We start from the raw sequence: 11402 nt of genomic DNA, 5'->3' as shown, positions 1-11402 counted from the left end.
GGGGGGGGGGGGGGTTGACTGTGACACACACTGCTCCTCCCTAATGCCACACTCTGTTTCAGAAAAAAATCTCTCATTTTGCTTCATGTGTCATATTGATGTAAATGTCTTTTCTTTATTTCCAGTGTTAAAAATTAGGATGGTTATTTTTAGATGTTCATTTGAAACGCTAAATGTCATTTTCTTGTCTTTGTTTCAGAGTTTTTTTGAAGGACAGACTGCACCATGGGACTCTGCCAAGATGGATGAGAACCGCATGAAGAACCGCTATGGAAATATCATTGCATGTGTGTACAAAATCACCATCAAGCATTGGTGAACTTCTGATGTCTTTCCATTCCTATGGTAGATTTACTGACTTTCTTGTGATCAGACGACTGTAAGATTCTCAAACAGTTTTTTTGTCAGCCAATGAAAATAGCTCTGACCTTTCCAATCTGTTTCTTATCCATGCTGTCTTTTCCTGTGCAGGATGGCCTTTTATATTTAACTCAAAAAATGTTCTAGAATTTTCAGTTCACAAATTGTTCTTACATATTCATGCTAGTCCTGGATCATATTCCATAATTATTTGTTTTGGCCAGGACTCTCTTGTAAAAGACACATCTTAATCTCAATGAGACTTCTAGGTTAAATATTAGAGCTGTCAGGCGATTAAAATATTTAATTCCGATTAATCGCATTGTCCCTAGTTAACTCGCGATTAATCGCAAATTTACATGTGGCCTTTTTTAGGAAAAAAACGTGTGGTTCGTGGAATTTAGCAGTTCTACATTAATTATGAAAACAAGAATGACAAAATTAATAGTTTTCATCAGAAATACTTTATTTTGTAACATTGTATTGAGATAAACTTTCTTAACAATAAAAGGCTGTAACATAAAATGCCTAACAAAAGCCCAAGTGCAAGTGAAGGGCATTTTAAATTCAAAACTTCAATCAACGTTCAGTAAAATAAAATAAAAAACATCAAAAATAAAATTTCCATAACACTTTCATGTCAATTTTTTGTCAGGACCAAATCTTTTCCTCCTCTGCTGAACTACAGTAATAAATGAAATAGAGATTTATCATTTCCAATCAACTTTTGTTTTTTAAAACATTAAAGACTGAGAAAAGCGGGATACTCTGTGGATAGTTTGACAGTCTGTTCCTGCCGCCGCGTTCTCTGGCTGCAGCTCGATGCAGCGACGTGTCCAGCGGAGCTCACACCATGAATATGCCGGCAGACAGACCGCTATGCTGGGGCTGGATCACGCTTAAACCTCCAGAACTTTGGGATATTTTGCATATTTTCGCGCGGCGAAAGAGGGACGGGCCACACACTCAAAGCTGAGGTTTATCTTTTCATCTACAAATAACTGGCGTTGTTTAAACTCCATTTAAAACGTCCCCCGGTGCGCTTGCTGTTCGGAACGTCTGGGGTCCGCAGCTCTCTGGACGCGGCGCCGGACGCGAGCCGGTACCACCAGACGTGGTACTGGACGCGAACCGGAGCCGGGTTAGGAGAACGAGTGTTCGGATCCCACTTCATTTGAACCCATGACCTTCTGACTGTGAGTCAGCAGCTCACACCACTGCGCCATCTGGGTGCAGGAGCTCTCCGCGTCCTGGCGCCGGGCCGGTTCTAGCAGTTCGGTGGTTGGAGACCCGCCCGTGATCTAGTGAGAGCAGACGGTGAGTTAGAGGGCGGGACGGAAAGGCAGGTATCAGAAAATCCGCGATTAATGCGTCAAAAAAATTGTCGGCGTCATGCACATGTCAAATTAACGAGTAATTAACGCGACAAATCTGACAGCCCTATTAAATACATGTTAATAAAAAATAAAAATAAATAATACTCCTTGTCAAAATCTCAACCAGTCAAAACATTTACAATAATTACCATTTTTTACAGTTGGACCTTAGCAAGATTCTAAATAGAGCTTCAAAATACAAAAAGATTAAAGAGGAGCAAGAGAACAAATGTTTTAGCTGCCAGTTTATTGAAAATTAACAGTTTAAATGAAGCATATTGTTCCTCAGCCGATCAAAAGTTTGAAACCGCAGCATTTAACAGTCAGATTGTAGTCCTGGCCCCACGTTTACACCATGACTGATGCTGACTGTTGCCCAGTAACAATCAGACAACACCTGCAAAGGAACTTTCTTCAAAGGTCATGTTTCCATCGACGCCACAAAATCGCTCGGTTGAACTTTACAAGAGAACACCAACCATGTTTCCTAACCCAACGCCTGCCTGACACCAGGCGGTTTTCAGGAGAACAACCATCCAGCGTCTTCTCCTGGGGATGGATGGAAAGGGAAGTTAACAAAAATGGACCTTCGTTCTGGACAGAGGATGAGGCTGTCTCCACTACTTAACACAATCATCCCAAAAGCCTTTTAGAGTTTCAATTCAGTTTTCACAGCAGTTTCTATTTTTTTGTGGGGGCGGGGCTTTGAGATCATTGGCTACTGGAACATGATTCATAAAGAGGTGATGGCGATGTGACGTCTTTTCCTCTCCGGACCACTGTCTGCTTATGTTGCAGCTTTTGGGAGAGCATCGTCACTTCTGAGTGTTCCCTCTCTATATCTCGGATCACATTTTTTCTGGGCCACTTTGCCGTTGAGCTTGTCTATTAATCTCCTTTCTGTCGTGTTTTACGGAGACGCGTCACAGGCAGATCGCCAGTGTTACATAAATCATCACAATTAGATCCTTGGTTTCATTATAATCCTGAACTTATTTTTTTCTGAAGGTTGGAACTTTATGAGTTCAAATAAAAAGAAAAATGTGAACTTATTCATGCCTGTCTGAGAAAAGTGTAGAAAGTGTGTCGTGAGGAGTCTCCCCTGTCACCTGATGGGAAATCATGTCCTGGGAGCCAATGAGCTCATAGCCCCGCCCCTACATTGAAATCAGATCAGCAGTGAAAACTTCAAAACTTAATTGAAACTGAAAACTGAAAGCTAAAAGCAAAGACAGAATAATGAAAAATTTGAAAATACAGATAAACATTACTCTTTTTATTTGGTAACAGTTTTAGGTCTATTTTTTTCTTTTTATTCAAGTTTTAAATTTACACTTATTTTCCTCAGATTTTCAATCATTCCTTCAAGTTTACAATGTCCACTTTCAGGTTTCAAACTGTCTTTTCATTTTTTTAAAAGTTACTATCTGTTTTTAATCACTTTAAGCTAAACTAAATTTGACCCCATACACTCGCATCAAGCATACAAAACCAAAGTGTGAGCTGACCAACAAGAATGGTGTAACTCATTACTGAGCTTTTTGTTTGGACCCTTATGGTCCAAGAACGGAACTGGGTTTATTAGTGCTTTGATCCTAAACAGTGGATGAACAGTTTATTCCAGTAAAAATGTTTTATTTAAATTTCAGGGCCATACCATGAAAGACTAACTTTTGGAGGTTTTAAGTGATTATAATGTTCATTCTTCTCTACAAAGAACCTCAAACCGTATTTTGATCAGTTCATGCATTTCTGAGTAATTCTCTAAAAACCTGCAGCCCCTCCCATACCCACGAAAACCAGCGGGTCCTCACAATCTGATGTCACAGAGTGAGACCGCCTCTTTCAACAAGAGTCTGCTCTGACAGCTCCGCCCCCAGACTAACAAAACACTCAATTTCTCCACTGAGCCAGTGATGATCAGCAACCAACTTTCATTTTAGAAGCAGAATAGCGTATATCTTCCAGTTGTGTCTGTCTTCAATAAATTCCAGCTCAAACAGGTGTTTTTTTACTTTAGGGCTCCTTTAAGACCACCCCAGTGTGGTGGTGGGCGAGGCTTCCAAAGGCAGACATATGGTGTGTGAATCCCTCTTTGAAGAAGTTTGGATTATTTTTGTGGGAGAAATGCAGACACGGATTTCTCTGGGATGACGTCATGAAGTGGACTGCAGCGGCTGGTTCCATATGTACGGACCGTCTAAAGTGACAAACATCTGTTTGGGACGGAATTTATTGAAGACAGGTCACAACTGGAAGAAATACGATATTCTGCAACTAAAATGTTGGTTGCTGACCATCACTGGCTCAGTGGAGAAATTGAGTGTTGTGTTAGTCTGGGGGCGGAGCTGTCAGAGCAGGCTGGAGGGAGCTGTTGGCATCCATCTTACATCAGCACGTTTCCACCCGCTCGTTTTCGTGGGTATGGGAGGGGCTGCTGCAGACAGTGCAGGTTTTTAGAAGATTACTCTTAAATGCATAAACGGATCAAAATACCGTTTTGAGGTTCTTTATAGTGAGGAATTCATTCATTCACTTTCCTGACCGCTTCTTCCCTTTCGGGGTCGCGGGGTGCTGGAGCCTATCCCGGCTACTGATGGGCGAAGGCGGGGTACATTCTGGACAGGTCACCAGTCTGTCGCAGGGCCTCAATCACACACATTCACTCTAAGAGACACACCTAGGGACAATTTAGAGTCACCAATTAACCTATGATATAGTGAGGAATGAACAGTAAAATGCATTTAAAACCTCAAAAAGTAGAATTTAAATGGCTGGGGCCCCTTTAAGAAAATCCTGGTTTGACTTCTTTAAAATGTTTGGCCTCTTGGTCCCACTTATTATTTTTACATTTAGAATTTCTTAGAAGTTTTGTCTCTCTTGTTTAAATGTAGCCATGCAAAAAATAAATTCAAGTGAAAAAACAAAAAACAGGCCAGATTTTTGAATGGGACGTTATTCTGCAGACAGAGCGGACTCAAATCCGATCTATTCCACATCAAGTCTCTTCATCTTTATTTGTATGTCTTTTCATCATCTATGTCTTTGTCCTTCTCCTCCCTCACTGGCCTCGTTAAAGTGATTAATTCAATGCTAGCTTCCTCCTCTCTGCATCTCTTCCAGATGATCACTCCCGTGTCAGGCTGCAGGCGCTGGAAGGGGAACAGAGCTCCGATTACATTAATGCAAATTATGTTGATGTAAGTACACACACCAGCCAGCGCCACCAGCGCAAAGGTCAATGCGCTGCTTCTTGAGGAGTGGGGGGAAGCTGGTAACAGTCGCCTTATGGCCACCATGCCCCCCCACCACCTGTCTGTCACATGAACTCGCAGAAAAGGCTCAGATGGAAAGCCTTCCTCCGTTTAACTGCTTACTCTTTTAGTCTATTAAAGCTGCCACATGTTCTGGAAACGTAAAGAGATTAAAGATGAGAAACTGATGGAAGATTCGATCTGTGCCTATCTAGTCACTTAATCACATTTTTATCCCAATCTGAATGAAATAACACAATTATCTTGGTAAAATTTCTCATTTGGAGAAAATAAACAAACTAAGTGCTAGTCCAGAAGCCTGATGTACATCTGGGAAGGTGTTGTGGGCATAACCTAAGACTTCTGGAGAGATACTGACCTGGGAATCCAATATTCCAAATTCCACGTTCCTCCAAGTGGGAACAGGGATAGGAAACCTGAGCGTCTAGATCGCTGCCCTCACGACCTGGTCCTGGATGAATGGAGGAGAATGGATAAATGTGAATCTGAAAGACAGTCTTCCTATTGTTTTATTTCAAAGCGATGGTTATATTATCACAGGCATCTGCTAGGACACAGATTGGAAGCTTATGCAATCAGTCATTCAGGAATTTTTGATTTTATAAAATCCAAAACAAGCGAACCGAGCTTTCAGATGACCACTTTCGCTCTTTTGATCTTCAGGCACGCAGAAGATTTGTGTGAAAAAATCCTGAGTGATTGTTGAAAAGGAAGGTTGAGAACACTTCAATGCTCATTTTAATTATAAGTTATTACAAATGTTTCATATTCTTCTTGTAATGAAAAAGGAGGAACATAATAAAACAATACATTTCAAAGACTTCCCGTTGCTAATTCACTCTGCCAAGACATTTCTTAAAAGTCCCTAAATGAGCTGAAGAGACGCTCCTGGCTCAACACAGGTTTGCTCTGGCCTCTTAATCTGACCCGATCTGCTGTTAATAGCAGTGTGAACAGCAGGATGTGACCAATCAGCTCACAGCCTCCTAAAGCAGATGCTTCCGCTACATGTGTAATGGGAGGATTCTCTAAGTGGAGACGATTTACACTCAGTCTCCACCCCCCACCCAACCTAATGTGGTCATTTGTAATCTCTTGTTACACTATCCAACATAAATTAATAATGCAAGGTGTGCCACTGCAAATGCTAAAGGCTTAAATTATTTACCTTTCCCACTCTCCTCTTTATGGTCTATTACGCTGCTAAAGGAGGAACTGCAGAGAACACCCTGACAACAAGAAAGATGAGGATATACACATTTTAAAAAGGGACTGATTGAGAAGGATTTCTGCTGCTCAGCCAAAATCAGTGGAAAAGTACTTAGTAAAAATGCAGGCAGATGGGTAATGGTGTTTTGCTCTCCAGAAAGCTTTTTAACCTTTCTCTAAAAGCCTTTTCTGCCAATAAATTGGAATGTGCATGAGCAGTTCCTATAGTGTTTGTTATTATACTCCATCATACTTCTGGTGAGTTGGAGTTTGGAGAGCAGAATGGATGTGTTCCTCTTGTCTACAGCAGGGATTTTTTTTGAACCCCTGTTATGCCTGTTGTGTGTCTGCTCAGGGGAAGCTTGCTGGCACTCCTGGCTGTAGATTTAAATGATGCAGTGCTAAGATGAATCTGTAGATGTTTCCAACCCTTCTCACTAAACACTCACAATCATTTATTTTTTATTTGCTCAGCTTATTACAGTTAGTGTTTATCAGTATAGCTGTAATGCTGTTATTGTTCTTGCAGGCTTAGTGTATCGGCCAAAAAAAGATGAACGTTTTTGTTTTTTAAACTTCTCCCTTTGACGTAATTCTGCTGTTTCAGATTTCAGTCAGTTTTAGCTTCTGGAACAAAAGCCAGTATTTGGCTCTCTGGGTTGGGGACGGGGAACCCCAAACCCTGTACTCTCCAGCAGTCACAGAAGTGACACCCGGACTGCATCTGGTCCAGCTCCGTGCAGACTCTCTACCCATGTAGCTATGGCCGATGACTCACATTGGTCATGGATGGCTGCGGTCCTGCATTTTTGCTGTAATGTTTACAACATGGTGAAAACGGCAAGTTCAGTGGAAAATAGGCTTGGTTTTGAAAAATGTACCGGGTGTACTTAACACTCGCTTCCATGCTCCGGCCCGGCCCGGCTCTGGCAAAAATTTAAACCCAATGAAACAGATTTGGAGCTCCGCAGACTCCGGATAGCAGAGGCCGGACGGCAGAGTCTGGACCGCAGAGGCCGGACGGCAGAGGCCGGACGGCAGAGTCCGGACCGCAGAGTCCGGACCGCAGAGGCCGGACCGCAGAGGCTGGATCGCAGAGGCCGGACGGCAGAGGTCGGACCGCAGAGTCCGGACCGCAGAGGCCGGACCGCAGAGGACGGACCGCAGAGGCTGGATCGCAGAGGCCGGACGGCAGAGGCAGGACCGCAGAGGTTGGACGGCAGAGTCCGGACTGCAGAGGCCAGACCGCAGAGGCCGGACGGCAGAGTCCGGACCGCAGAGGCCGGACGGCAGAGTCCGGACCGCAGAGGCCGGACGGCAGAGTCCGGACTGCAGAGGCAAGACCGCAGAGGTCGGACCGCAGAGGCTGGACCGCAGAGGTTGGACCGCAGAGGCCGGACGGCAGAGGCCGGACAGCAGAGGCAGGACCGCAGAGGCCGGACGGCAGAGTCCGGACCGCAGAGGCCAGACGGCAGAGTCCGGACCGCAGAGGTCGGACCGCAGAGGTCGGACCGCAGAGGTCGGACCGCAGAGGCAGGACGGCAGAGTCCGGACTGCAGAGGCCAGACCGCAGAGGCCGGACCGCAGAGGCCAGACGGCAGAGGCAGGACCGCAGAGGCCGGACTGGATGCAGTGCAAGTGCCTCTGGAACTTTTCATGTTGCATAAACACTCCAGCGTCCGCTCCGGAGATTTAACAGTTGCTTTGTGTCAGCCTGGCATCTTTGAACCATCAAAGATGGCGTCTTGAGGTTGACTCGTGGCATCAGGTCTTGGTGAGATTTTAGGTCCAGTTTCCATGACTGCTATAAGACTTTGTCACCTAGATAAATGAGGACCTTCACTGGCGCATGGTTTCTCATGTCTGTGTTTTCTCATTTTTTTTAGGGATACCACAGGCCGAATCACTACATTGCCACTCAGGGTAAGAATGACATCCCCCCCTCACCCTCTATACTGTAATATAAAGGGTCTTTGTATTTACATTTAAGGCTGAGGCCGTATTTGTCCACTGCTCATGAGAAACATGGATGTCACTGTTTACATCTGCTGATAGAACTCTGCTGTTTGCTGCTCAGTCAGGTATCAGCATGTGTATTTTTGTGTGTATGTTTTTTTTTTTTTNNNGGGTTGTTGATGCCTCTCTCAGCAGACACATATTCACCCCCCCATCATAGATAGATCAGCTGACTGTGATACCACATGCTGTACTGTTAATCTAGCCATCAGGTTTACATTGTGACGAGCTCTCACGGCCTAGATGTCAAATCTGGTGGTTAATTGTTGTGAATCTTTCCAACAGAGCCCACAAAAGCTGGACGTAGTCACCTTAAAAAAATATGCCTCAAAGAATTAACTCTGTTTTTGGTTGCAAAGGGAGTTCTATCACTGTCTTCTTATTAGAGTACTGCGTCTCGATTCAGTCCTCTGTTGCACTGGTAGAGATGGACTCCACTCCTGTCTGTCTCTCTGGATGCATGGCCCCTCAAATATAGTTGATGTTTTGTTCTGCTGGCCCTTCTTTCAGGTGAAGCTTAAAATGGCTGTACAATCATTTCTATTGGATTTTCATGGTATCTTGTCCCATCCAGCTGCTGAGCAAACAGTCAAGAGCTGAGGCTTTCTACTGGGGGGGCAGATGTTACTATAGGTGGTTAGGGAGCTTCAGACAGGGGTGTATATTTAAAGAAACCTCTTTTGAATTTGAGGCTAAACTGTATTTTATTATATTTCTAAACATTTCTTTATGGACCAGACAGGAGACAGAGGGTGATTGGGGGTTGGGGGGGCAGAAGGGTACAAGAAAGGGGAAAAAAGGGGGTAAAGAAATTGTAGGATGATTAAAGAAACACACAGGAGGGGGCAGGATAACAAACAAGGAGCGGCAACAAGCTGCTGAGGGTTTATTATCATGACATTCACATTGATGGGAACGTCAGCTTAGATGTTCCTCAAAAGGGCGGGGCCTGTCTACAGACACACCCATCCACACACTCAAATATTACAAACAAACATGTTGGCTGCAGAAACCTTCATGCACATATTGACACGTACACAAAACACGGCTCAGCTCACACACACATAAATATATGCATACAAGCAAACTCATCAAGCAAGTCATTCCTGCACACCTACAAATATCCTGTTTGTGCAAGGATGAGCCGACTGTGGTGAGTGTTTATCTACTACTGTGGAGGACGATGCCGTGGAACGTAGAAAGTAAAAACAAAAGAAGTGGAACCCCAGTCTCCACCACACCAAGCCCCCAGCAGGAGACACCCAAGGCCTCCCTGTGGGAACGGTAGATTTAAGGGTCAGCTGGACAGCTACTCATCTTCTACCCAGGCTTGAGGTAGAGGGACCACCGCCAGATCCCCCAGCGACAAAAAGCCGGGAGCCACAGGAGAATAAAGAGCACAGGCTCCATCCACGGCTGAGAACAGTTTCCGGCTGTGCCTCTGGTTCAGGGGAACACCCCACCCACCTGAGTCGCTGTATTGAATCATTGACTTCGATACTGTAATCATCCAATTGGCAAAAGATGTTTCAAGGCTTGGACCAACATTAACATAAATCCTCCAAACACCCAGCAAAAGTCAGCGGTCTCTTTGAGTGTACATAAGGAATCTTTGTTTTTTAGTGCAAGTGCAAAAAAAAAGCCAATACTGAAAGGCATCCAATAGTTGCAAGTGGTGGTATGTGCATGTATGTGCACACAGAACAATCTGTATTTATAATTCAACATCAGCTCTGGCAGACTGACAGGAAGCAAAGATGATAGGAGAGGCAGACAGGCCTGACTCCTTCAAACTGAATACTGTAGCACCTGAAAAGAGCACCTGGGCACTGGTGCATTGGCTGAAAATGAAATGGGGGTTTCTTGTCTTCCTCAGCAAAGTTTTTAGATTGAGTGACACTTCGACTAAACCAACTCAGAAAGTCGTGCAGCCTTTCAATGACACTGAATGTGCTAAAATATATTTATGACAAATTGGCGGTGAAGAGGATTAATTTGTTCCTAATGTGACAGAAAGCTGCAACGACTCAGCCCCACTCTCTCATGCTGTAAACTACAGCCATTCTCATTAGTAGTGGAATTATTGATGACTCCCTTTACTCTGTCAGGGTGACAGCAGCAGGTAGAGCAGCTGTCACTCCATAAAAGCATAACTGCCCAAACTCTGCTCCTCATTATCTTGGTCACTGTTTTGCTGCTGCAGTAAAGATGTCTGTCAGGAAGTCTTCGCCTGCAGCTCGCTTTCTCAGCACAAAGAATGCACGCCACCTTGTAATTTGGTCTCTGTGCGGAGGACACATTTACACAGACCATGCTGCAAACTGCCTCGATGAACACCTGCATCCTCCTCGGTGGTTCCCGTCGTCCGCTTGACAACACCCCCCCTCAACACACGCCGCCCCTCCGAGTACCAAATGTCACCTGGAGTGCCAAAGTTATGTGTGGGACGTAAGCGTGTTTGTGTGCATAAGCCTGTGTGTTTATGTATGAGTGTGTACATGTGTTAGAGTTTTGTGCTAGTGTCTTTGTGAGAGTGTGTGTTTTTGTATATGTGTGTTTTTTCCTGTATGTGCATGTGTTTCATTGTGTGTATATGTGATGGTGTATGTACATTTGTTTCTGTTTACATGTGTATGATTGTGTATTAGTGTGTGAATACTGTCCATGTGTGTGTTCTTTGGCATGTGTGTGTGTGTGTTCTTTGGCGTGTGTGTGTGTTCTTTGGCGTGTGTGTGTGTTCTTTGGCGTGTGTGCTCAGAGGTGTTGATCAGGAGTTGGGGGATTTCCACAGCTGTCACAGCTGTCACCATCTCTGCTTCAGAGGAGCGGCCTGCTCCCCAAACATAGAAGCTCTCGCTGTCTGACAGCTGGAAGTGAAGCTCCTGCTGCTGCTCCTCTCTTGTGAAGTGCCTCCTCCAAACTTCTCCAACTTCACGCTGTCCAACAGTGCTCTCATCCCATGCTCCTCAAAACAACCTTGCTTTTAGAGGTGCTTCATACTTCAGCTTGTTTTCAGGAGACATACTTGGTAATGTGAGATAGAAATAACAGGTGGGATGAAATCCAACAATTTTTCCAAGTCAAACTACTGTATTTCACACTTTAATACAAAATAACACAATAAAATTTCACAGGATCTTTTTCCATTGACCCCCCCCCCTTTTTT

The 11402-nt window shown here is 44.4% G+C and overlaps 1 protein-coding gene across 1 annotated transcript in view; it reads left to right on the top strand.

Moving 5' to 3' along the window:
• LOC112139398 (receptor-type tyrosine-protein phosphatase mu) overlaps positions 1 to 11402 on the top strand; it is a gene marked incomplete at its 5' end in the record, with an annotated part of 51603 nt that overhangs the window by 9852 nt on the left and 30349 nt on the right. The window contains 3 exon segments of the mRNA XM_024262182.1: positions 200 to 287; positions 4860 to 4936; positions 8107 to 8143. Coding sequence (XP_024117950.1) covers positions 200 to 287; positions 4860 to 4936; positions 8107 to 8143 — 202 coding nt within the window.

The sequence above is a fragment of the Oryzias melastigma genome, linkage group LG17, assembly GCF_002922805.2.
Source record: "Oryzias melastigma strain HK-1 linkage group LG17, ASM292280v2, whole genome shotgun sequence".
NCBI classification, from domain to species: domain Eukaryota; kingdom Metazoa; phylum Chordata; class Actinopteri; order Beloniformes; family Adrianichthyidae; genus Oryzias; species Oryzias melastigma.
The sequence above is the reverse complement of the archived record's forward strand: the minus strand, read 5'-3'. Positions and strand labels throughout refer to the sequence as shown.